Source organism: Lepus europaeus, chromosome 19 (genome assembly GCF_033115175.1).
Source record: "Lepus europaeus isolate LE1 chromosome 19, mLepTim1.pri, whole genome shotgun sequence".
NCBI classification, from domain to species: Eukaryota; Metazoa; Chordata; class Mammalia; order Lagomorpha; family Leporidae; genus Lepus; species Lepus europaeus.
The window spans coordinates 64,805,418-64,832,402 of NC_084845.1; the positions used below are offsets into that span (position 1 = coordinate 64,805,418).

At 48.4% G+C, this 26,985-nt stretch overlaps 1 protein-coding gene across 2 annotated transcripts in view; it reads right to left on the reverse strand.

The window, feature by feature from the left end:
- MAF (MAF bZIP transcription factor) overlaps positions 1–26,985 on the reverse strand; it is a 335,480-nt gene that overhangs the window by 295,008 nt on the left and 13,487 nt on the right. The window contains exons 2-3 of one of the 2 annotated variants that reach the window (XM_062175787.1): positions 26,843–26,903; positions 19,683–24,835 (exon numbers count right to left, since the gene is read on the reverse strand). In XM_062175787.1, coding sequence (XP_062031771.1) covers positions 26,870–26,903 — 34 coding nt within the window. In that variant the 3' untranslated portion in view covers positions 19,683–24,835; positions 26,843–26,869. Of the gene's footprint in view, positions 1–19,682; positions 24,836–26,842; positions 26,904–26,985 lie in introns of those variants that run through there. The other variant, XM_062175788.1, reaches the window with a different exon arrangement.

Sequence of the window (26,985 nt, forward strand, 5' to 3'; positions counted from 1 at the left end):
AAGTCATGACTCTCTTCGCTACTCCCGTCTTTCAGCCTGGTTTCTTCACCTGTAAGACTCGTAGAAGGGAACCCAGCCCGGGTCAATGAGCTACGGTACGCGTCGTGCTAAGCGCAGGGTCCGGAAGATGGAACTGCTGCGAGCTATTCAGAGGGTGACAGGGATGAACAGGGAGGACAATTCCAAGTGTCAGGTGGTGTCTGCTGGGCACAGAGCAAAGTGCTCCACCACACGTGAGCCCACTGAGCAGAACAATGCCACGAGGCCCACGCTGTAGAGAACCGCCCATTCCCAAAGAGCTAAACCAAGGCAAGCTCCCAACAGTGGCTTCAGAACTAGGGCTGGGCCACTCCGCGGCACAACTTCCTTAAGAAAGCCTGCGAAAGTACATTGCAACCACAGGTCACTAATGTCAAATTCAAGGTGAGGAGCTTGTGTGGTCTCAGGGAGGGCTGAACTGAACCGATTCTCTGCCCGGCCCTCGGCAAGGCCGCTGGAGCCCAGCTAAGATTCCACTGGCCACAGCGCCGGTAAGGAACCCTCCCTCTTGGGCCAGCACCCCTCTGAAAATGATCCCCTCTGGACCCGTGATGTCTGTTCGAAGCCCGACACCAATGTGGGTCATCTTGCAGCCATTGCAGAAGCACCAGGCAGAGCTCCCGCTGGAAAGAGCACACAGAATCACTGGCTCTGAGCAGCTCCGATTTCCACCAGCCCGGAGGGTTACAGACCACGCATGTCCTCTCGACACTGGATCTTCGGATGAAATGCCGTTTCCACGACAGCACCTTGTAAAGCCACGGCTGCACCGATCAAGCAAAAACCCCTCCAAACAACCGACAAGCAGGCTGCTAGCGGCTCCATTTCAAGAGCTCAAGCTGCACTTGAATGTGTTCACAGGTGGGAACTTTCCAAGGCCAGAGGAGTCTCCTGCTGCTGCTAGTGCTCCCCCCATCTCCCTCCTCCAGCCACCCTGGCTTCTCCCCAGGCGCACGCTGCCCCCCGCCTCGCCTGGAACACCAACCAGGAGGACAGGATCTGAGAGCCCCCTGAAACACCTCCGTATCTGCAGAGCCTAGTGCTCTGAGATGGGGCTTAATAAACGCGCAGGCTCAGTGGAAGGGGAGCCATTTATAAAAATGAACTTTAACCTGCTCCAACAATGCTGGGTCAGGAGACGAGGGGAGAAAGAGAAGAGCTGGGGAAGAATGCCAGGGGAGTCGGGAAAAAGGACAGAGAGGGCGATTCTACCCTTGCAGAGAGATTAGCAGGAATGACGGGAGCAGGAGAGAGAGAGAGAGAGAGAGAGAGAGAGAGAGACCGACTCTTGTCTCACGGTGCTGCCCATTCGGGCCACAGCTTCCATTTAAATAGGGGGTCAGCAGCCGCCCCACAGCTGCTCCCAAACCCTTTGTCCTCCATTCAGTTAAGCCTGCGGGTTCTCACTCTGAGCTCGCTCACTGAGACTGTCCGGCTGCAGCACCAGCTAGCCCAGCACCGGCACTCCGAAGGTGTGGCAGCATGGAGTCAGCATGGCTGTGGCAGAAGCCCGCTACCGGGGCAGGCTCGGGCAGACAGCCGGGGGGCAGCCTGTGCTCAGACGGCACCTCTGTCAGAGAAGCCTCGGCCAATGCCCCTGCAGCACGGCCTGCCTCTTACCCAGAGCCTGTGTGTGGCGCGGCTGGGGCGAGCCCGGTCAGGAAGCTGCCAGGCCCCAGCCTGCTCCCAGCAGCGCCCCAGCCTGCAAGCCGGCCTCGGGGGAGGCTGGGAGTTCTCTGTGTTCTTTCCTCTGCCTTCCTGGGAAGGGGGAGCTATGTATGTAGCAAGGCACAGAGGGAAGGAAACACCACAGTTCTAGGGGCGACTTCACTCAGTGAAGGGGAGAGCCTTCAAAAAGGTTGGGGGAAATGAAAGTGAAAAATTTTAGTGTAAACATTTTTAAGAATGAATGCATAATTATATGATAATAAGCAATTTTCCAAAAACGTTTAAAGACCCCCATCTTCATTTCCTAGTGCTCTCACCCCTGCCTAATAGTGACAGCCCAGACAGTAATAGCAGCAAATGCACCGTTCGCTTACCAGGCACAAGGAACTGCACACATTGCAGTGGAAGGATGTCCTAATGTGATCCTAACAGTCTCCATTCTATGGATGAGGAACTGACACTCTGAACGGCCAGGGAGCCAGTCTAGCATCCCAAACCTGCACCACAGGAGTCCTCTCCTCCTAATCTCACTGATCCTCACTCATTAAGAAGTCTAAGACTGAGCCAGACCCAAGATGCTGAGACAGAGGCAAAGGCTATATCAGGGCACTTGAGGGTCAGCAGGAAAAGCTGCCTGGGGTCACTAATGGATCAGAATTCTACAAACTGAGCTGCATTTCAGGGAGAACTTGCAACAAGACAGGGGACCGGAAGGCGTGATGGTGGTCACCCCCATGGCCCCCAGATGTGGCCCATGAACCCACTGTACAGAGCCTCCCCGGATGCTCCTTGGAAAGGGAAAATCCTGGGCTCAGCTCCAGTTCTAAAGACAGAATTCTCCAGAAGGGCTCAGAAAACTGGCCTGCAGACAAGCGCCCCTAAGTGAGACGCCTGTCCTCTGAGGGCTGAGAATCGCACAGGGCTGCGCAGTCGCTCCCTTGGACTCTCATCGCCTCCCTGCCTGCCCAGTCCCTCTGGGAAGAGAACCAAGTCATTGTGGCCCTACAGGTTTCATGCACCAGTGTCCCGGCTCCCCCAGCCACCCAAAGGAAGTGCCCTCTGCGGGCTGGTGGGCTGGGACCTGACTTCCCCAGAGGCTGTGACCCAGAAAGGCAGGCAACTTAGGTGTCGTGGGAAGAACCTTTGATCAGGAAGAGACGGGATGAGAGGGAGCTGCCCCGTGCCTCCTTCTGATGGACTTCTCCGAGGCTGTCTGGGAGCGGAGGGCTGGCAGTGTCTACATATTTTTTTGAGTTATTTTAATTTTACTTGAAAGAGAAAGGGAAAGAGAGAGAGGAGAGGGAGAAGGGGGAGGAGAGAGAGAAAGAGAGAGAGAAAGAGAGAGAGAAAGAGAGAGAGAAAGAGAAAGAGAAAGAGAGAGAGAGAAAGAGAGAGAGAAAGAGAAAGAGAAAGAGAGAGAGAAAAAGGGAAAAAGAAAAAGAAAAAGAGAAAGAAAAAGAGAAAGAAAAAGAGAAAGAGAGGAAAAGAGGTCTTACATCCGCTGGTTCATTGCCCAAATGGCCGGGGCTGGGCCAGGCCAAAGCCGGGAGCCAGGAGCTTCTGCCAGGTTTCCCACGTGAGTAGCAGGGACCCAAACACTTGGGCCATCTTCCACTGCCTTTCCCAGGTCATTAGCAGGAAGCTGCATTGAAAGCGGTGCACTCGTGACTCCCAGCCACCGTATGGGATGCCAGCATCACAGGCCACAGCTTGACCCACTCCGCCACAACCCCGGCCCCTGGCTGTGTCTCCCATGAGCTACGAAGCAGTGGCCACCTCGGTAAAGCCTCACCTGGTGTCTGCTCCCCACCTCCTCTCGGTCACTTGCCTGTCCCCTTACCTTGGAGTCGCACTTCCCAGGGAAAGATTGTGCTGGGTGATTGCCTCAGGCTCTGGCTTTCCAGAAACCCGAGCTGATACAAGAAACAGTACTCCATAGGTTACCATCTGAGCTCTCTACTGTGGCATCCACGGTGTTCATTTGATTTGATACTTGGCCTATTCTTTCCTCTGAGCAGTGGTGAGCTGGTAAGTGTTCCACAAGCAACTCTCCATGGAGAAAAAGGCTGGATTTTGAGTGGTGGCTGGTTTCTGTGGTGTGGTAACTCCCACCGTGGCTCATTTTTCAGCTACGTAATCATGTGGCATTACTAACTGCAGAGTTGGGAAGAAATGTGAGACACCATCCCAATATACAGCATTTCAACCAAATGGAGAGGAGAGACATAAATGGCCTTAAGGGCGTAAATAGGGAAATGTGGCTAAATAAATGAGAAGTGATGATTTGTTTATTACTTGTATTATAATGTGATGTGTTTTACTGTAATTTTGCATAGTTTAAATTATGGCTGTTCAAGGCTTGTGAAATTCCTAAAAATGGACAATCAGATCATACAAACCATATAAGCTAACTTTAGCACACTACCATCTCTAGGCTTATCATGTCATCTAGATAATATCAAACACAGTCTACAATCTCACACCTTTGATCACAGCACTATCTTTTTTGGAATATTCTCATCTCTCTTTGGGTACTCCATCATTCCTGTCTAGCCATTACCACGTAACTCAAATTCCCTTGCCCAGGAATATCAAGTATCTACAGATTTTCCTCGATCTAGCTCAGCATTTATTGGTTTTAGATGCAGAGTTATGCTGGGTTGCCTCTTTCCATGGTCCCTGACCAACACTGCCTGCATTTGCAATAACAACTCTTTGGAAGATTTCAAGCTCGAAGATTCTCCTATGAGGGTATCTAGGCCATAAAACAGTTGAAACGGAAGAATCAGTTGGTGACATTTTGTAACCAGCTCAACCATACAAGAACACAAATTATGGGGTGAAGGTAGAGATTAGATCCTTGAGTCATCTTTTAAAATGAATCTCTGCCATTCTTCACCCCAAGTCAAGTATAATTGGTACTTTCACATTTTAGCTACTTGCTCAAGTTAGGTCATCTTTCTATACCTCAACTTACTCATATGAATTTAGAAATAATAATAACCACACCATCTTGTTGTCGTAAGGACTTAATATATGTGAATATCTTAGAACAGCGTCTTGCACAAAGAAAGGAGTTGGTAAGAACCAGTTATGTCAAAGAGCTTCCGTGACTGGCTTTTTGCTCTCCCTATACACGTGCCAATTGTTTAGGCCGACCCTTCTTTTGGAAGACTTCAGTGAGATGGTTGATCCTTTTTGTTTTTGTAATTCAATTCCATTGCTCGTGCCAGCTATATCGATATCTGGGATGCTAGAGAAGTACTAAGGAAGATTTCTGTGCCAAGATAATTTCCCAAAGTTTCCATTTTTGGAGGAGAAAATTAGACAATAGCCAAGATCAGCAGTTTGAGGGTGGAGGAGGAGAAAATGAGCTTCTCTTTGCCAATGATCTTGTCACAGAATTTTCCAGGCCCCCAGGTGCAGAGGGTGAGTGCAAACTTCCCTGACTGTAGACAAGAAGAAATAGGTCCACCAGTAGAATCAGCCCAGACACAGAACACCAAAGGGCTACAACTGCTATGCTTGTGGGCCTGTGCTGTAGTTTATGATTTGTATTCCAGGCCTGACATTGACTATTGATGTACCCTTGAGCATCTGAGTCTCCAAAACTCAGCTCTTCCCCCTCTGCAAAGAAATAATGGTGGCCAGCTCTCCGGATGTCACAGAAGATGGGCCTTTCCAGTCAGGCTGGTTAAATTCCAAGGACAGGAGTCATGTGTCATTTTTTACTTATTCAACTAATATTATGGGATGCCTAGGCTCTGCCACATGCTGAATGAGGGGCAAGGATTTATGTGCATGCTATGGGATGAGAACACTGAGATTCAAAAGCTAATTTAGGTAGGAGAAGGCTTTGTGAGAAGAGGGAGATGACTACTCCAAGCAAGAGCAGTCAAGGTCCCTTGTTGTCACAATGGGGAGTGTTCCAGGGGAGCCACTGGCCTCTCTCACCACACACACCACTCAAGAATGTGCACCTGCCCCGGAACCCCAGTGTCACACGGAGCAAGCCAGCCGACCATCACAAACCAAGGGACCTGACAACTGGAGAGCCCACTTCTTGGGCCGTTTGCTCTATGGGTGCCATTTTATTAGCACAATGGTTGTTGGAAACACCCAGAAATTGTAGGAAAGAGAAATGTATGCACTAATGCTTGAACTAGACCACACCGAGAGAGCAAACTGGAAAACTTTAAACTAAAAAAAGGAAGGAAGGGCGGGACATTGATTTAATCAACTCACACTCAAAGAAATGCCATGGCTTCACATTGCATAACTTTCTCTCTGGGTCAGGCTTGCCATTTCCATGACCGTTGTTCAGCTCTTCTTCGTTCTAAAATGGAAAAGCAATGTTGGAACCCATTTTATGTTAGTGTTTTTCTTCTCACTTAAGAAAAAGGTGAAGGCTGGAATCCAACTTGTCAGGGATCAGCTCCACGGTCCAAAGCCAACGAAGCAAGGAGATGGCTGTGCCACTGCAGATGATGGGTTCCACTGAAAGCTGAAGTAGCCTGGGGCCTGAGGATTCACCACCGAGTGACTCAAAAACTCTCTGTCCTCGTAAGTCTCTCCAGTCCACTAGAGTTAAAATCAAGAGGTCCATAGCTTTCTTTGGGAAAACAAGCAAATCATCTCCCCTGTGGTTCTATAATTGGTAACTGGGTCACAGAAGCATGATAGGGGCGCCTGCTTCTTGGGAAACTTTTTAACTCTGAGAGATGATCGCCAGGTAAGCGGCATAGGTCCCCTCCCTGAAATGAAGCAGAACTCTCATCTACTCTTGGCTGGACACATGCGCTTGTCTCTCAACCACAGAAACCCCTCCCCAGGGTGCGTACTTCCCATCTCCCCTGGCCTGTGTGTCTGTCTGGGGGCTGTTGTTTGATCTAATGGCTGTTTCTGAAACCACAGCGTAACTCACAGAACACAGTGTGGAGCCTGGGGACAGTGGCCGCGGTTTGAGTGGGTTTAGCTATTAACAGAGTTCGCATCACGAGGAAGACACCCATGGAGAGCCCTGGACCCCAACTCCGGATGGTTTATACATGCTCACAAGATTCTCATTAGACCCCACCACCGTTAAAAGCTCAGGGTGGTTCACTTTACCACTTGAATCACCATGGCCATTCATATAACAAGGCCTCAGTCATTCTTCCTCCTCACTCATGTAAATCGCTATGCAAATTCTAAAGTTATGCCACCTGGCAAAAATTAGATAGGGTCTCTGGAAGTCTGATTTCAAAAGTCACAGTATCCCACTCTCACAAACCCTTACCTGTTGCCCTGCCTCTCATTCAGCAGTAAAACCAGGAACCAAATATCGGGTGAACCTTCCACTGTTTTATTGACTTGTCACTGCAGATAAATTGACTATAATTTACCTCAAGAGTAAATTACTAGATGTTCATAAAAAAAAAAAAAAGGTTGTGCATTACCATTCCTAATTAAAATGTTAAACATGATTCCATTTTTAAATTGGAGGAGCCAACGGAAATGAAAAATGCTGATGGTGCTATATTTCATTCTAATATTTTTTCCTTCCTCTCTATCAGATCATTTTCTTGTTTAGTTATCTGCTGGAAGTCCTCCTACCGTATCATTGTTTTGGTTTTGTTCACTTTTTATTTTTTTCCTCCTATGCCTATGTCACTAATGCTACTCTTTAAAGAAATTCCAGTCATATATTGCTGCATATTGCTTTGGAGATCCTATTGGATAAAACAGAGAAATTAGAAACATTTGAGATGAGAGAGGAGAGGAGGGATGCCTGGGTAAGTGGGCATTTCAAATTAAGCTGAACCAACGAAGTGTTGAAAAACAAACACCTACACGCACAAGCGAAAAGGAAGCTAAGAATAAAAAGCAACCTGGGGCATTTTGTTTTTCTCCAAACATGTGCAACTGTAGAAGATGTCTGAGGGCGAGGGACACAAAATATTCCCAGGTGCCAAAGAAAGAACAGTGATCCACATCACTCAGGACGAAAGCCAAGGGTTGAGGAAAGAGGAGGTGGGGTGTTTTGAGGCTTGGTAAGATTGCCTTCTGAAACGAAGCCTCATCAGGGTAAAGATGTGTTCCATTTGTTCAAAAAATATGTTCAAGTGCCTGTGCTATGCTGGGCATCAAACTGGGGAATCAGGGAGCCCGTACTGGTCACAATAGTGTCTCTGGTCCCAACATGAGCCACTTGCCCCCAAGCTCACAACAGCCCCCTGGTCAGCTTATAGCTCCTTCGTGTCTTCAGTATGCTAACAGGTTCAGTGTTCTACCCAGGTAACATTTCCCCTCCAATCCTCCTACTTCCTTAAGACACGATCCGGCTCATCCTTAAATACTTATCCTAAATACTACAACTCCTGATACTCAGACCTAGCCTGGCCATGGAACGCCGCTCTCAGCCTTGATGGCTCTTGGCACAATGGCAATGAGTCATCTGTTTAAGTCCATCTACACCAGTGGGTTTTGAAGCTACAGGTGGGCAGAGACAAAGCTTTTCTTGTTCCCCGCGTCTCACCGCCTTGCACAATCACAGGTGATGTGTCCAGGGAATGAGTGAATGAAAAAAAGAATGAGTCATTGAGTGGCCTTTTTTGAGTCTTGGGTCTTAGAGCATGGCAAAGACTTGATTCTTATCTCTGGAGAAAATCCCACATTATTAGCTTAAAGGTTCATTATCTAACCAAAGCTCATCACATTTTCTACATTATGTATACTCTGTATACCTAATAGCAGTGCAGGATCCTTCTCCACCTTATCCCCAAGGACAGACTGAAGGTCAATTTCTCCACACCTGGGACTCCTGGATGCAATGCCAAGCTCTCCCATACTTATTCTTAAGCCTTGTGTTTTGGAGAAGTGCCTCCCCTTCCCCTCATCACAAGGCCGCTACCCAGGGCTCTGATCCACTATTTATTCCTAGGAGGAGGTGTGGAGGTTGAAGAAGAGACTTCATTCCACCCTGGACGTGGGACTGGTTGTACAAGACCTGAAACTTGCCCATGCATCCACCCCCTCCTTGGGTCCACAAAGTACAGTGGATGCTCCCTCCTCCTTCAGATCTAAATCAGGTAAACAAAACAAAAACAAAGCACAAAAGTCCTTCGGGCTCTTGTAGTGCAGAGTCACTTCTGTCTGCTAGACAGGAAGTTCTTTGTTCGCCCCTTCTTCTGTCAATCATCCGCTCAGCAAACATTGAGTCAGGTGCTTACACTGCTTAAACAGAGTGGGGCTTCCCCTCGGATGGATTTAACACGGGCTGAAGGCTCTGTCCACACGGCAGTGGATGCGCCAGACAGCAAAGCTCGATCTCAAACTGGCAGGTGGAGGTTTTCAACCAGGCAACCCAGCTAACTTCCACGCTCCAGAGCTTAGCACTAGGTCAGATGGGGTAGCCACCGACTGCACGTGGCTACAGAGTACTTGAAATGTGGCCAGGATGCCGAGGGATTAATTAATTTTACTTGATTCTAACTACTTTCAATTTAAATTTAAAATCTAAAGTGGAGGCCAGAAGAGTCCCTGCTGCTCCATTTCCCACCCAGGTTCTTGCTAATGCACCTGGGAAGACAGCAGAAGACGGCCCAAGTGTGGAATACCTGCCACTTACGTGAGAGACCCAGATGGAGTTCCTGGCTTGACTGTAACCTGGCCCTTGGTATTTGCTGTTTCAGTCATTTGAAGAGTGTACTAGTGGGTGGAAAATCTCTCTCTCTCTCCCTTTCTTTCTCTCTCTCTCTAATAACATAAAGAACAACAAAAAACTAAAACAGCATCGTTGTTTTTCTGTGAAACATACTTTTATCCCCAGAACCAGAATCTTCTACCCACCAGCCAATGTTTCCTTGAGCTTCCCTGATATTTCTATAAGGCTCTAAAGGTAAATTTTCTCCTGCACCAGAGAGCTGAAAGTTAAGCTTAACGTACAAACCTTTATTTTCCAAAGAGGCAGGCTGGCCTTCTTGTATCGACAGACTCCAGAGCTTAGATTTATTACAGAATGGTAATCAGGCAAAAGAATAAATACACTGCATCTTTAATTCATTAATCACCTCAGAAAGCAAAATGAACTACAGTAAAGAAGACAATATGTTTTCGAATATTGGGGGTGGGAGAAGAAGGAGTCATTTTCTCAATAAAATCCAGTTGCTAAAATCCATTTTGTGTGCAGATTAGAGAAAGGACGTTCTACTGGGAGCTCAGCAACGAAAGTCAGAGCCAGGTGTCCACGCACGGTCCCTGGGCGCTCCTTATGTGTTCTGCTGGGTTCCATTTTAGTTCACATACTGAACCACAGGTTGGTCAAGAGACCAGGCACTGGAGTCAGCCAGGCCGAGGTCCAAATTCCTGCTCCATCCGGAAAATGGGGAGGCCTGGGGTGGGGAGGGCTCTGCTACCTCACTTCCTGCCTGGAGCCAGGTCTACCTCATGGGAGGTGGGGCTGAGAGAGGTTCAGTCTTCTCAACACTTCACCTAATTCCCAAGGAAACAGACCCATCCTGACACAGGAAATGCTTGAGCCACAATTCAGTGCGGGGTTTTCTGCTCAGCGTGTGCAGGTGGCCACTGCGAGAGGCGTCCCCTGGCTTTCACGTTGGATCTGGCCGCACACTAATGAAATGTCCCCAGCCTGCTGCAGTTCCTGAGGCCTGGCTACCAGCAACTAGCCGCCTTCCCACCTACTTCATGAACCTGCCAATTGAGGAATACCAAGTCCTCCTCCAGAACCAAGGTCTACGTAAAAAGATAACAGAAAACGAGAATAAAAATTTGTTTATTGAGCGTGCTTGGAGAATTTACATAGGGTATCCTCATTGTTCTTTACAACCACTCTTCAGAGTACCAGCCTTACATCACACCCGTTTCACAGATAAGAACTAGTCTCGCCCCCAGGCTCCCATCACGCAGTGTGTCTGCTGGAGGACTAAGAACCACTACCCTTTACTGAGCACTTCCTGCCTACAGCACTGTGGTTGTGTCTCATTCGTTCTTAGCAACAATCTAGAACGACTGGTCTGAGCATTCCCTACTCACAAATGAAGCCAAACAGCCCCCAAAGAGTTTAAACAAGGAGTTCCCCATCTCAGTGTCATTGACCTTGAGGTTGGATCATGCTTTGTGGTGGGGGCCGTCCTAGAACATTCTCGGATGTTGACCAGCATCCTGACTTTGATCCATTGGAGGCCAATAACACTCCTCCCCCACATCGAGACAATCAAAAAGTCTTCAGACATTGCTGGATGCTCCCTGGGGAGCAATAGGACCCCCCCCCCCCCACGCTACTGCTTTAGACAGACAGGTGAGGACACACAGGTGAGACCCGTAGCACTAGGAAGGACTCCTTATCTATCCGACTCCTCTAAAAGAATATTTTCCAATAGTTGCTTTAGTTACTTAGGGCAGTGGTTTCCAGATGGCTCAAATATGGTCCCCGGGAACCGGTTAGAAACATCAGTTCTCAGGCCCAACCCCTCAGAGCCTGAATCAAACTGGAGGTAGAGCTGGGCCTTTGAGGCAATGCTGTACCAGTGCCTGTGAGCAGTTAGTATTTCTTAGCCTTCACTGCCCACTAAAACCTCGTGGGGAGCCTCGAAAAATGTACTGATGCCCAGGTAGTGCGTGGGAATTCTTATTTAATTGATCTGGACTGGGCCACAGGCATTGGGATTTTCAGAGCTTTCCAGGTGACTCTCCTGGGGGCCAAGGTTGAGAACCACCAAGCTAGAGGGAGCTGCCACGGTTCTCTGGGAGGCCCTGATCCAAGTGGAACAAACTGCTTCTAAACAATGCAGGCTGGTCCCGTGACCCATCCGCCGGGAGCCCGGGCTGAGGCAGCGAGAACAGCGTAGTGGTACGGTTCCCTTTGCTGTCAGCCACAAACCACAAAAGCCCAGCTCCTCCATTGTTCCTTTTTTGGATCCCCTTCCATGGTTGATCTAACTTTCTAAAGTTCTCTAGAAGCTACTTAGTTAGAGTCTGCGCCAGTCTAAGAGGTGAGGGAGGCCACTGGAGTTGGCAGGTTAATCCTTTTCACCGCCCTGGACATGTCTGCCAGGGAACAGAAGTACTGCCCTGGTGGGGAGCGGCACTCGACTTCTCCCTCGCGATGCCTAAGCCTCCTTCAAGCCTCTGCCTAATCCCACCCTCCAGTCCTCCCCTTCAGCATCTGTCCCAGCATGCACCTGTCCCTCCACAGCCCTCAGCAAGCTGATCCCCTCACTGTCCCTCCAAATGCCAGAGTCATTCTCTCCCTAACCTGTGGCCTGCGGAACAGCCTGTTACTTTACCCCAGGTGCCCCATCCTACTGTTTTCTAAGGTCTTTCTCTGACCCTTCTACTGCCACCCGGGTGGTAACCAGAGCAGGCAGCAGGCACCCACATTCAAGAGATGCCACTCCGGCTGGCTCTTTGCACCTGCATAGGATGCCACGAGCCGGCTCCATCCCTCCCGTTTGGAAAGATGAGGGAACGGGCGTCTGTAGACAGAAAGTGCCTTTCCCAAAGACACCAAGCTGGAAAGGTGTGGCCTGGGTGCTTTGTCCTGTGCTGCACCCCGGGGTGCGGGGAAGCCTTCAGTGTTCCCAGCAGGGAAAGTGGTCCTTTGCCGCTCATATCTAGCTTGACTTCCCCTGAGGGGGGACTATTCCCCAAGATGCAAATTAGGCTGCTGAGAGCCCGAGCCCAGGCGCCAGGAGAGGCCGGGAGAAGGGCCAGGAGCTGGGAGGACCACCTCCAGCCTCAGCGGCTTCTTCTCTTTTATGCAATGATCCCTCATAAACCTTCATTTTACAAATGGCTCCTCTGCCGAAACAAAATAAAATAAAATGGGTTTGAAAGCCTCTGCTTCTTGCCAAATCCTTAGATTTATGGCGGTGGTAACAGAAGCCCAGGGAGCGTGCAGGAGCTATTTCCACCCCTCTGTACTGCTGCCCAACGTGGTACTGCATGAGCGAGCTACAAGAATCAAACAAGTCGGAGGGAATTTTCAGAGAAGGCACCAAAGGCCCATCGCCTCCTTCCCCACAAACAGAAACCCACCAAGGCAAATTTTTAAGCATGCTGGGAGCCGCGCTGTCCCGGGACTGAAGCCGCGGGTTCGGATCTCGCTGACCTGTCCCCTCTTGGGTTCCTGCAGGATGCAACTGCTGGGTTTCCAGGCCGGGCGTGGCCAAGCCGTGCCCACACCCAGTTCCAGGCAGATTCACACCAGAAATACTCCTGTGCCCAAGCACAGCACACAGAACACACCGTTCTCCAGGATTTCCTCCATAGTCAGTTTGCACTCCGCTTCGGGGATGTCCCTCAAAGGGCACAAGGCCCACGAATCAGAGCTTGCAGGTCTGACCCCTCCCTGCCACCTGCACCCCCTTCCTTCTGCGTGTCTCTCCTCCTCAGAGGTGACTAGAGCTGCACTGCTGTACTCTACGACAGAACTCACAAATTAAAAACTGAAAAGAAGAAACACCTCTTTCTGTCAATGGCTTAAGGGGATTCCACCTCTGAGCCGCTGTTGAAGCTTTCTTAGTCTTTTTTACATTTGTAGCATTTTGGAGCAATTTGCCGGAGTCAAAGAAAGCACTGAAATTTCCACAACCGACTTCAAAGGCCCTGAATCGTGTACGAGTGGAGGGGAGTCTGGTAGCGACACCAGAGGGGCCATTTTTCAAAGAGGTGTGAGCAGGACCGCGCGGGGCACTTTCGCCCCGCGCCTGCGATTGATGTTAATGGCAGACACGTGACCCGATCCCCATGTAGTTCTTTGAAAAGTGCCCCCTCCTCTTCCTGCCCCCGATTCCTCGGGCTGCGACAATGCAGATGATACAGGACTGCAAGAGCTGCCACGGCTCCAGGGACAATACCGGCCCTCGTTCAATTAACGCACGGAAGCGTTTTTTTGTCTGGTAGAGAGAGCACTGCACATTCGGGTGACCAAGACGGGGGCTACCTGGATGCTTTCCCCCTCGAGAACTGAATTCTGCGCAGAGGTGACTTGGGCTGAGGGGACGGTGTAACATGCGAGAGCGAGGGCCACCTCGCTTTGCTCCGCTTCTTGGGTTTTGTAGCTTCCGGCACCCCAGGCCTCCCTTGGCCTTGGCATATTTCCCCTTGCACTGACCACCATTCACCCAGCTCTGTGCAGACAGCAGGCAGTCTGCTCCCCAACCCGCTGCCTGTTCCAGCGCCATCCCTAGTGCTGCACTGAATTAAAATCCCCAACACAGAAGGTGCACTGAAGAATGTCTTGTCCGTGACTGCTCTGTGCTGGCTGACGTCAACAGCAGCCAAGAGGTTGCCCAAGTTACACGCTCACAAAGGTGTGTGATACCACCTGCCCAGCATCCCACATCTTAGCCAAAAGGGAACACTGTTCTTATCATCACTATTTTGGTCATGTATGAGATTGAACATTGTTTCACAATTTATCAGTCATTTGCATTTACTATTGTTTTCTAAAAATTGTCCATCCCTTTATGTTTTCTTATCAGTTCATTTATCTCCTTATGGACTTACAGACTTAGAAGAGCTCTTTATATGACTCTGACTGTCTCGTGGGGTGAAATTTCCCCCTACTTTGTTGTTTATTTACTGACGCTACTTCTAGTGCTTTGCTGCACATCAGATAGGGGACGATGTGGTGCCAGTGGGTTGAGCTGCCGCCTGCAATGCCAGCATTCCATAAGGGTACTGGTTCAAGTCCCAGCTGTTCCACTACCGATCCTGCTCTCTGCTAATGCACCTGGAAAAGCAGGGGAAGATAACCCAGCTGCTCCGGCTCCTGCTTCCCACAAGGGAGACCTGGATGGAGCTCTGGCCCCTGGATTCCCCCTAGACCAGCCTGGGCTGGTGTGGCCCCATCCAGAGTGAACCAGCAAATGGAAGCGCGCGCGCCCTCGCTCGCTCTCCTCTCTCCTCTCTAACGCTACCTTTACATAAATAAGATGAACCTTAAAAATAAAATGCCTGGATAGTCAAACTGATCAATCTTTGCTTCATGCCATTTGAGTTTATATCAAGCCAAGGAAAATGTCTCCTAGACCAAGTTTTAAAAACACCCAGCTTACTTTTGATACTTCTGTAACTTTGGTGTTTGCGCATTTTACTTACAAAACGCCTACCCGCACCTGTTCACCTCACCAACCCCCCAACCCTGTATCTTCTGGAAAGTGATGCTCAAATAGGACCAGCATTTTTCTTTAACCGTCTGTCTGCATCAATCCTAAACCTTCATATCAAGAACTGTGCCCTATTTGCTTCTGCACTGGCGACACCAAATCCATTTTCTAGTATAGTACACAGTGTCTGTGGAATTAAATCTTAAAATAATTAAGCATAATGACTTGGATGCAAACCAGTCAGAGTAAAAGGACATATTTCCCAGTAAATGTCTCCAGAGGGGAACTTTGAGAATTCGCTCTGGGGCAGGGTACATTTAGTAAGCTGTCCAAGAAGTGACAACGCAATGTCAGGGTAGGGGTCTTTCCAAATGCTGGAAGACAAGAACAACTTCTAATTGTGACAGATGGCAAAGATGTCACCTTTGTCATTTCCCCCAACTTTTACTGGGCTCTGAGCAACTGCTGGGTGGCCTGCTTGCACACCTAATTGCTTATTCGGTGTACCCAGCCACTTTCTGGGAAGGATCTCAGACAGAGCTACAGTGTCTACTCACAGATACAGGGCTATGGTGGACACAAAAATAAATGAGGCGTGAACTCCGTGCGCCAAGAAGAGAGGAGAAATTTAAAACGTAATTGTCTTACAATGCGGAGTGAGGACTGTCTTCATCGCAGGCCCGTTTCTGTGTGGCTTAATGCTGTGCGTTAGTGGAGAATCGATGTATCTGACAGCGTGTGATCAAGCGTCTTGGTTCATCTGGCCAGTGCCGCGTTCCCTCAGCCCTGTTTCTGTGATTGCCGCAATCACACATGAAATAAGGGCTTGGTGATAATGAAGACAAATAATATAAATATCTCATTTGTATATGCAAGAGTCCGGGCGAATAATTCAGGAACGCATCTATCCTTGTAATGAAATAACTAAATACATTAGTCTCTTCCCTCCGCAGGATTTCTAAAAATGCTATCGCATTCTTAAAGTTAGCCATTCTACTAGCTCCAGCCCACATCATCTCCCTTGGTTCATATGCTAGCTCTTTAATGAACTGATCAATTAGCTGACAGGGTACACCACACAGTGACCCATTTCCCAGAAGAGAAGAGTGAGGCCCAGCCACACAGTCAGGGTCGCATGGCTGCATAGTGGCCAAATCAGATGTGAAATGGAGGTGTATGGTCTCCAGCTCCAAACCGCTGGCCCTGGGTACTTTATCTGACTGCCTCAGCCTGCTGGGCCAAGAACAGAGCCGATGTTAATGGAGGACTGGGAAGGCCAAAGCAGGCAGGGAAAACACAAAGCAATTGTTCGTCTCAGTTCTAAACTGGCCCTCAAATGTGCTGAGTGTAAGATGCCAATAAAGGGTGGAAAATTCCCCCGTGGCTCCATCCCCTCTTGGGTTGCTGTGGACAGCTGTGTCCCCAGGATGCTTCTAGTTGGAATTCTCTATCTTGGTTGTACATCACAACCACTGGGGATCATTATTATTGTTTTAATGCTGATGCCTGAGCCCTGCTGGTCCTTGGAGTTTATTTCTGGTTTAATTGCTCTGGGACAGCACATCAAGGTTGCTTCAACTTCCCCAGGTGCACCCAAGACTGACCACCTAGCTCTAGGTTCAGAGGCCTGTTTATACTCCAGCCGCCTCCTGTCTATGTCTCCACAAGGGGTGACGATGGGTCTCAGGTACCAATTTCCCTCTCCCCTACGCGGAGTTGAGCATTGTTTACTCCCAGAAAACCAGCTGGCCACCAGGATCCACCCTGGTCGTTGCTGATTCGATGACAGATTCCTGCCCAATCAACATGAGCCAATAAGCTATCTCTGGTGAGAGTAGAGTCTCCAACCAAATTCTGCTAGGCACTGAAAATAAAAGGCTTTATTTAGTGCGGGACCCAAGGGAGAAGGTGGGAATCCTACAGACTCTAAAACAGAGAGAGGAGCCGGTGCCGTGGCATAGTGGGTAAATCTGCTGCCTGCAATGCCAGCATCCCATGTGGGTGCCAGTTCAAGTCCCAGCTGCTCCATTTCCGATCCAACTCTCTGCTGTGGCCTGGGAAAGCAGCAGAAGATGGCACAAGTCCTTGGGCTGCTGCACTCACGTGGGAGACCTGGAATAAGCTCCTGGCTTCGGGGCTCCAGTCACTGGGGCCAAGTGGGGAGTGAATCAGTAGATGGAAGACCTTCCTCTCCCTCCCTCTCTCTCTCCCTCTCTCTGCCTCTCTGTAACTGCCTTTCAAGTAAATAAATCTTTTTAAAAAACCAAGACCAAAGCCCCAGAGACCACATGTTCAGGAAGGTATTCTGTACCATCTATGTTGGTTTGATAGGTATGTAATATTTACATATTAGCATATAAAGGCTCTGGGATAGGTGATAGCAAAATTAAATGTTTAATTTAAGCCAATCCATAATCTCCTTAAAAATCCTCTAAACAATTTTTTTCAAGTGTTTTTTTTTTCCAGAGGAGGGCAGATAATAGCTATAAACTACTATTCTATTATTGGAAAACAGAGATGGAAAGGGGAAAGACCAATAACATAATGGCAAAATTGCTCTCACACCCGGCTTGCAAGGTGTCATGGTGGGATGTGTATACAATGGTACTGTCCGAGGGTAAGCGTGGAGCAGCGTTTACCTGGGGCTGGTGCTTTACACACATTATCATATTTAACCCAGGTGCCTAACATACACTGTAGAATCAATCCTCAGACAGGCCTCAGAGAGACTGGCCCTGTCGTACAGACGTGGTAGCCCCCTGTGTTCTTTCTAGTGCCGTAGGTTTTGCTGACAACTTTTTATTAAATGGGGCTTTCATTGGAGTGATTTAAGGCTGATTTATCTTCACCATCCAACAATTTCCTGAGTGCCGGTTGTGCACCTGACACTTTACACATGACGGGGTATTAGGAAAATGTGTCATCTGTTACTTTTAAAATGCTCTTGAAATGACAGTCTTTGAGGAGGAAAAGGCTGCTCCATTACCTACCAAAATCAAACCACAAAATCATTTGTTTTTGTAAAACTGGAGGGCGTTCTTAGGGTCAAGACCACAAGAAGCCAGGGCCCTGGTCTTGCCACTACTAATCACATTCTATGTCTTTCCCTCTGGCTCTCACTCAGGACAAGTTACCCAGGAAGGAGAGCACAGCTGGGCTCATGCCACACAGGCAGAGGTTAAAGACTCAGCGGCTCGAGGGGACAGACTGGAGTTTGTTCAGAAACGTCTGTGTGGCTACTGGGAGGGTCAAATGGTATCTGGATTTTTCTGTGCCTCAGTCTCTTCATCTCTACAAAAGAGCTTAAGGCCGGCGCTGTGGCTTAACAGGCTAATCCTCCACCTTGCGGCGCCAGCACACTGGGTTCTAGTCCTGGTTGGGGCACCGGATTCTATCCCGGTTGCCCCTCTTCCAGGCCAGCTCTCTGCTATGGCCTGGGAAGGCAGTGGAGGATGGCCCAAGTCCTTGGGCCCTGCACCTGCATGGGAGACCAGGAAAAAGCACCTGGCTCCTGGCTTCGGATCAGCGAGAAGCGCCGGCCGCAGCGGCCATTGGAGGGTGAACCAACGGCAAAAAGGAAGACCTTTCTCTCTGTCTCCCTCTCTCACTATCCACTCTGTCCAAAAAAAAAAAAAAAAAAAAAAGAGTTTAAAATATCTGGCCCCTCAGGGCCAGCGCTGTGTCATAGCAGGTAAAGCCACTGTTTGCAGTGCCAGCATCCCATATGGGCAGCGGTTCGAGACCCGGCTACTCCTCTTCCAATCCAGCTCTCTGATATGGCCTGGGAAAGCAGAAGATGGCCCAAGTCCTTGGGCCCCTGCACCCACATCGGAGACCTGGAAGTAGCTCCTGGCTTTGGATCAACGCAGCTCCAGTCATTGTGGCCAATTGGGGAGTGAACCAGCAGATGAAAGACCTCTCTCTTCCAGCCTCTCCTCTCTGTGTAACTCCGATTTTCAAATCAGTAAATCTTAATACCTGTCCCTCTAGTTGTGAGGTCAAAGGCGGCACAGGTCCTGGCTCCCATGAGATGCCCAATCCACGCTGTCTCATCTCCATAGCCCAGCAGGCTTCGGGCGACCTCCGAAGGGCAGGGCTGGGTGGAGTGTCCAGCTGGTCCAAACCACAGGTATCTTCTCTAACACCTCACAAACTGGTGTAGTCCCCGAGTAACCAGAAGAAATGCTGAATAACTAAAAAAGTGGTTCTCGTAATGGTCTCTACAATGGCAGTATTAGAGAAAATAAAACCGTCTACCTGTAGTAAAATTTGGTGATTAAATAGTACAGTGCAAACTCCAAGAAAATAAGTCTTCTAAATCTTGATCGTAAATCTCCAGGCACATTTGAGAACACTTCACAGACCCCCTGCTGCCGCACTGTCCTTTTCCTCTTGGTGAACTTTGCAACAACTGAGCCAAACAACCCAGCTGAGGAGCACAAGACAAGTAGTAAACAGGAAAAAAATTGTATTTGGAAAAAAATTGTATTTTAATGACAGGGGTCATCGGGCATCGTTTTTAAATGATCACAGGTTTCACCAATGTTTGGAAATTTCATTCCTTCATGAACTGTTTTATCGTACGCCCATCATGTGCTGTGTTCTTATGACTGGTCTTTATAGGATGTATTGACTTGCACTTTATTTTACGGGACTGTTTTGGGGTGTGTTTGGAGTTATACCAGGGCCTGACTGCGCCCCAGAGAGTCACAGCAAGTTCTCCTCAGAATTAACAAATCCCAAGACTGAATGCACAAGACTCGGGTGGGCGCTGTGTTTATACCGATACCTACGATCGATTTCGTCTCCACTTGCACACGGTGTATCATTTTTCAAATGTAAAGATTTTATTGTGCAGTGCCTTGTTTCTAGATAGAATTCCACAGCCCTATTCATTTCTCATATTAACAGCTTAATATTTAAAGTTGGGAAGACAGACATGCACGTGTATAATGAGAAAAGTTCAGGACTCGCCCCATAAATAACACCTGTCTTCAGTTTGACAAATATTACACAGGGTCTGACGTATGCAGCCTTTCACGATGATGTCCCTCCAGGTTCAGACCCAATGTTCTCCCTAAACAGAGGAGTCATTTTTGTTCGATATTAATCACACATTTCACCCTTTAAAAATTAATTAAAAAACTCTAGATGGAATAACTACTTCAGGAGACCAGCAGCAAAATGGGAAAAAGCCATGTGTTTGGAGTTTTAGTGCCCTCTGAGTACAGAAATTTATTTGCGGCAAGCAGAAAACAGACAGCAAGCATAAAAATACAGCAGAGTCCCCCTAGTAAAATTATTTATCAAGCTAACAAGGGAAGGACCCTTCTAGTGACAACAAGCCAGTGAGGAAAAGACATGGTTTTATATTTTACCTTTGGGTTAGCAAACCAGTAAAAATGCCAGCTGACAAGCACTTCACATAAACATTTCTTTCTAAATGAGCTTCCTTGTTAGGGGGAGAGAAAAAAAAAAAGTCTTGCGAGCTAAGGAGCACCATAGCTCACAGACAGAGAAGTCTAGCACACACACTCTAACTCGTTAGCGCAAACATAAAATAGTAGGGGGAAAAGGTAATGTGAATTATGAATGGAGTTTAAATCACAAATTAGAGGTGCATTAAGGAGAACGCGTTCACACCCTCTTCAGTGAATCCTCCTACTTGAATGTTTTTGAAAAAGTCACAGCTTTGGAAGATGCGTTTCAGGATCAGCTCTAACAGTCTGTGAAACAAAACACATACATATATATTCATACACACCCATATATATGTACTGGCGCCGCTCCCACTGTACAAGCCTCGTTGCAATATTTTTTCCAATATTTATTTTATGAGCAAAACCCCAAAGTCGGTTTTTACAGTTTAGTTTAACGATACCAAACTTTGATTATAAATTACAAGTCACTTTCGCTGCAGCTTGCAATAGCAACAAAAGGAGGCAAAGAGAAAAAACTAAGCGTGGAGTCAAAACCACACGGCGGCCCCTGCCCAATTAAATTTTAAAGAAATAGTAAAAAGATGCATTATCAGAATAAGCGCAGCCTCAATAACTCTGCAGCTCTGTCCTGATGAATTTACAATGAAATCGCAAGCTAGAATCTCATCTCTCCCAAAGTGAAAATCTCCCAGGGTAACCGCGGCAAACACGGGGAGGTGCCTTCTTCCTGTGGATGGCAAAGAGGCTGAGCAGGGGGTGGGGGAGGGGAGCACTGGATGTGGCTGTGGCCATGAAGTGCCGAGTGATGACAGGCGGAAGCTCCGAAGCAGCCCCCTATCCCACCTGGCCTCCCCGCCCAATGCCTTGGAAAATAGCACTATCTCAGTAACAGCACTGGCAAGTTTGTCATTACGAGTATCAGCCAGCTCACATACAACAGGAGGCAAAAAAACAAAAACAAATCCTTCCTTATTTTTTGCCCTCTCTAGAACAGGGTGACATTTCACCCCGCCTCTGTAAAACCTCCCACGCTCAGGCTGGGACCAAGTTGAACCCTGTACTTTTCTTCCAAGGCCAGAGTCCAAACTCTCCAATTCCAATCCCACCAGCCCTATTTGGGAGCTGGCTGTCCTGTGCACAGGTCTGTGGGGATGGCTGACAGCATGGTTTGTGTGCTACCTATTGACCATAGCCCTTTTAGCCCTTAGACAAGGCTCTCACCGAAACGATAAGAAGCAATCGAAGATCAGAGCAAACAGATGCTACATTCTGCACGACCAGGTTCCCCCAACTGCCCACGGAGCCTTCTGGGTTCAGCATACATCACGCTTCGACCAACGACTTTCCTGCTGCCGACTAAGCAGGGGCCCGACTCAGGGCGGCACTCACGTAAGTTCTGGGTTAGCAGAGCGTAAAGCACAAGGAAAGGCCGTGAGCAAGCGAGAGAGATGCCGGGGACTCCAGATGTACTGAGAGATTCCAGGAGGCTTCTCAAGAAAGGAGCTGGGAGCTCTCGGACCTGGGCAGCCGAACTCCTGAAAATCCTGGCCTCATCATAAGCCTGCTCGCTCTCCCTCCCTGCCAGGGCCCATCCAAGCTCAGGCCTCAGAACGCACAGGTCTTGTGCTGGGCCACATGGTTCACACTTTCATTCCACTGAGCATTGGCGAGAACCGGTTCTGGGGACTCGAAGCAGAAGAGAAGAAGGAAGACGTCTGGGCAAAATGAGTAGCAAATAAACCACCGCCGAGCACGGGGGAGACAGAACTTCAGGTCTGCGCTACCCACCAGAGCAAAGGAAGAGGACGCAGCTCTTACCTTGGGTCAACCAAGTCAGTGCGAGTAGTGGGATTGCTGATCTCCCTGGGCTACCTCACTGCCCACTGCCGAGAGCAGGACAGCACCACGCAATCCGTCCCCGGGACTCTGCTGCCTGCTAACGCAGCACCTGCCTCCAACCACTGATAAAGCCACCGCGTGCAACGTGCGATGTTTAGAGAGGATTCCATTGGCTCCATTAAAACAAGAGAAGGAAAAGAAGTAAAGGGAGCAAACACACAATTCTGTTCTCTCAAGACGTTCAGCCCGGTTAACTTTCTCCTCCGTTCCCTATATATCAGGAATGCATCTCATTCTGTAATATAAACAAGCCGGAGACGCACCACAGCTATATGTACTGGAGCCCTTTAATTAACTACCATCAGCAGGGAAAGGTCTCTATTTTGATTAACTTCATGGAGGAGGAGTCAACCCCAGCCACAGAATCCCTTTAAATAATTACAAACCCTAACCCAGCTGTGCGGCTGCCAGCAGGCAGGAGCCAGGGAGGAAAAGAAAGTTTGTAGAACGGGATTTAAAGGAGGAGCGACCAGAGGGTCCATTTCTCGGAGCGTTTTAGATCAGTTCAATTCTCACCTCCACTGCCTACTGCCAGCAAAGGAACTTGCTGTGCTTTTCAGAGACTGAAGTCACTAAACGGGACTGGTCACCAGCTGCATGGAATACCCACATTATTAGGTGAAACTGCTTGAGGGGAGATGGGAGAGAATGGACTCCCACCAACCAACCGCCCCTCACCTGTGGTCCTCATTCCCGGCGGGTTAAGCTGTAGGAGGTGGCCCTGGACTGTTAAGCAGGTGTTACTAGCTCCCAGTACCTTGCACCCGAGGTCCCTGCACAGTGCCACCTTGGCTGCCCTGTATCTGTGTATCCCATGGCCCGCTGGATTTTCCCAATGAGCCCCCGAAACTCGGCCCTCCCCTCCCCGACCTGATGTTAGTCCCCTTCCAGAAGGGTGTAAGAGCCGAGATGCTTACTACACGAGTCTTTCCTGTGGACGCTGTAAAGAATGCGTTTCCGACTGGCTTCCCCACCCGTGCTAGCATTTTCCAAATCCTGCAAAATGGAGACGGAACACAAACCCACCAACCAAACCCCTCGATCCAGGTGTTTAGCTCATGTATTGCTGATAATTTCAATAGACGCCAGGCAAAGCACAGACGCAAAGCATCAACTTGACAGTCCTTTTTGGATGGAGAAAACGGAAGACTCAGCAAGAGACAGGTGAAGGGAGCTTGAACCCTGGCATCTGGAAGGGCGGCAGTCAATCTGAGACGCTGGTGGGGGACTGCGAGTGCCTTTCAGGACGACAGCTCTTAACGAAGCAGCGTTTCACTTTAAGTCACGATGCTGCGCCTCTGCAGAAATTCCTTCCGCCTCCCCCCCAATGCACAAAGTTTCTTTCTGTAAGTCAGCCCCTCCAGCGGGACCCCGGTGTTGACCGAAGATCATCCGTGTTCCTGTGGCATCATTAGGCGCCTTTCTCTGCACTGGCTGCTGTTCTAATTAAGGGATTAAATCCGTTCGGCCAGCGTCCACGGAAAAACAAACAGTAGCCCGCCCCTCCAGAAAGGGTTGTCACGGTAGTTAGGGAGGAACATAACCCAAATAAGCTCCCAACAGCAACAACAAACAATTAGAGTGAGTCCGAAGAAGCAAACACTTTACAGGGACGTGCTTACCCTAATTTTCTCAGTGCCAAAAGATAGACTGACGCAGTTTGCTTGAGACAGACTCCTGGAAGTGAGAGCCTGCTGGCCCCCGGCTCCAAGTCTGCAAGCAACACAGCATTCTCTTGCTTGGCATCGAGGGGATGGGACTTGTGCTACAGTCTGAGGATTGAGGCGCCTGCAGTGAAGACAGGGTCACGACTAGCCACTTAGGCTGTGCAGGTAGAGGCGGCAACAAATTGCAACGCGTGGTGTTGGTTTCACCTGTTCTCTGCACGAGAATCCCAAGCTCCCCAGTGCTGTTAAAGTATTTGGATGACCTGCGCGAGGGAAACCAGGTTACGGTGTTTTACATTTACAGCTGAACCACACAACTACACACCTGTGCCAAGGCAGCCGCACTGACTTTGGGCCAGGGGAAAGTAGGTTTGCTTTTGGTTTCTGGGTGATTTGGGGCATCAGGGGAGGACAGGTATGCAAAACAGAAACAAGATTTCTGAGTCCTTTTACTGTTTTTGTTTTGTTCACCCCAGTTCATAAAATAAAAGTCTTTTTTGCACCTGTAGACTTCTTGAATCAGCATTGGTACAGTCAGGGGAAAATAAGTGTACTTTGCCAATTGTAACATCAGAGAAAAAATGACAGGTCCTTAAAACCAGGAAGTACTGTTTATGCAAATTCCATCAGAGGTTCCGGTGTGTGACAAGGAGCTACAAACGGGCCTCTCCCCTCTGTATGTGTCCCAACTGCCCCGCCCCAAGCCAGCTCTGTAAGGCTTGGTTGCATCCGGATGGGTCTTAGCCAAGGTCTAGAGTATCTGAAATGGGCCGAGCGTAGATGTGGGCAGGCTGAGGGGTCACCACCCTCTGAGTCTGTGTGTCAGGGCTTACACTGCAAGAACGTGTTAGGAAGGCCTACTTTCCACCTTGATGCAAACCACGAGTTCTGGTTATCTCCTTGTGCCGACTCCAGCCTCCGAGGCTCACTCAAAAGCCACCCTTCATGGGAGGGTCAAGCAGCACCGTGACGTGTTTCCATGGCAATGGTCACTCCTCGGTCAATTGTGCTATCACGGAACAATTGACATCACACAGTCAGATTGGGTGAAAGACGGACACGCAGGGTGGACGTGGTGGACGCTGATCTTCACACGGGAAGATCTTTCTTGAGAAAACACAGCCTTAAAAACCCATGCATTTCACCTGATTTGCATACGTGGAGCTGTAACATGCGCTAATGGAAAATGTTAGTTGGGAGCAAGGGACGCTGAATTTAATCTTTGTGAGCTACCACTTGGGATGAATATTTTGTAATATACCCAAGAACCATAGTATGTGATTCACATAGACTGTGATTCTGAGAATAAATGAAAGTAATTAAATGGCTCCCCAAATGGCTTATGATTTAATTTTCATACCCCAGCCTAGAAAATTGCCAAAAATAAGCCACGAAGTTGTACATGGTTGAAATTAGCAAGAGAGCAGAAAAGCTAGTGGTTCACCATTTTTGGCTTCCACTACTGAAATTCTTTAGCCAAAGTGACTTCTGAAAATAAACTAAGTAACTCTCTCAAGAGTACCAAGGACTGAGCTTTTCATACACCAGTTTATGACAGCTAATGTCAGAGAGACGTCAAGGAACTGTCCCCCTCACCAAATTCCCCAACTGACCAACACCTTTCTCTTCCTTACTCTCAGCTGTCAATCATGTTTACAGCTGAAATTTGATTTCTCTCCCCCCAGTAACCTTATATGAAATATAGCCGGGAGGTGGGGGAAGAGGGAACATCAGGAGGAGTAGGAAACTTGCCTTTAAAGTTTGGAAGCTCTGTGCTCAAAACGTGCAGTTTCAATGTCACAAATCTTGCTGCGGGGCCTCGAGCATCAAATTTAACAGGTGGCTTTCATGTTGCGATTATAAAGACAGGGACAAGAGAGGAAGGAAGTACTGGCGCTACATGCACACACGTGGACACACACGTCAACCATAAAGGTGTACACTGGGTTCAACTTAACGCATGGGAACTATTAAAGCAAATGTTAATTTTGAATAAGGCTAGCAAAGGAGTCATATTAAATATTCACAATCCAGTTATTCAATGAAAGGCTCTCACCACAGCAGCGTGTAGGGGTAAGTAATCAGCTACTTTTTTTGAACAGTGAGGAAAATGTGATTTTTGTCCCCAGTGCTCTCAATCCACTGCATACTTAAAATGCCTCTTCTGCAAAGAGTAGCAATTTGACAGTGTGACGTTTGCCCCTTTCAGTTTCTCTAGAAACCCAAAATTGTATTTCATGCAAATTTCTCAGCAAGCAAACTTTGAATTAAAAAAAACTACTTTGTTCCATTAACCAATAAGAGGTAATAAGAATATCTAAAACTATGACTCAAAATAATTACTGATGGAAGAATATTGGTCTAGCTCTTCAAGCGAAGAGGGCTCACAATTAAATTCACACTGGGCTACTAGGCATTGAAAGCCCATTTAAGTAGTTCAATTTCATTTTCTTAGTAGATGAAAATCAGATTGCTAACTCCATCCATCTCCTCCCCTGGCCTTCTGTGTACAATGGGAGTAGAGAGTAGGTCTGTAGTCACATTTGGGCACAGAGAAGGCAATATCTGTGCTTTGAATGTCTACTAAGTTTTCCACATGTGAGTATGGACTGAATTCTAAGTGGCTGTCAACTGGGAATGTTGACAAGGTCCAGGTGACCAAGGCCAGTGGATGCTGGTGGCAAGAGTCACCCAGGAGGCAGGGATGGTTGTTTGAGCGTCAGTAGACTCTTGTCTGAATACATGAGCTCTACTCAAACAAGCTTAGTTACTCCATATGCCACATCTGCACAACGACATAAACACAGACACTACACGCATGCTGTTCCCACACACATGTTGTGTCCCCTCTCTGCAGCACCTCGTGTCACCATTCACGTCACACGCAAGACCCAAATGCTCAGACTCCAAAACCAGCAAGTGCTCACACCTAAGCCTTAGCATTCCTTGCTGCTCACTTCCCCTTCATGGAAAACTAATTAAAACAAACACATGCAGATCAAAAATCAAGATGTACCTCTTGGACTTCAGGCAACTGGATTTTTCACATCACTGATGTAGAGGATTCCCTTGGGTACCTGATTTAATAAATATATTAAAATAAACAAAGGGTAATTAATAACCATGAAGAACGTTTCGCGTACAGTATGCTAAAGGCAG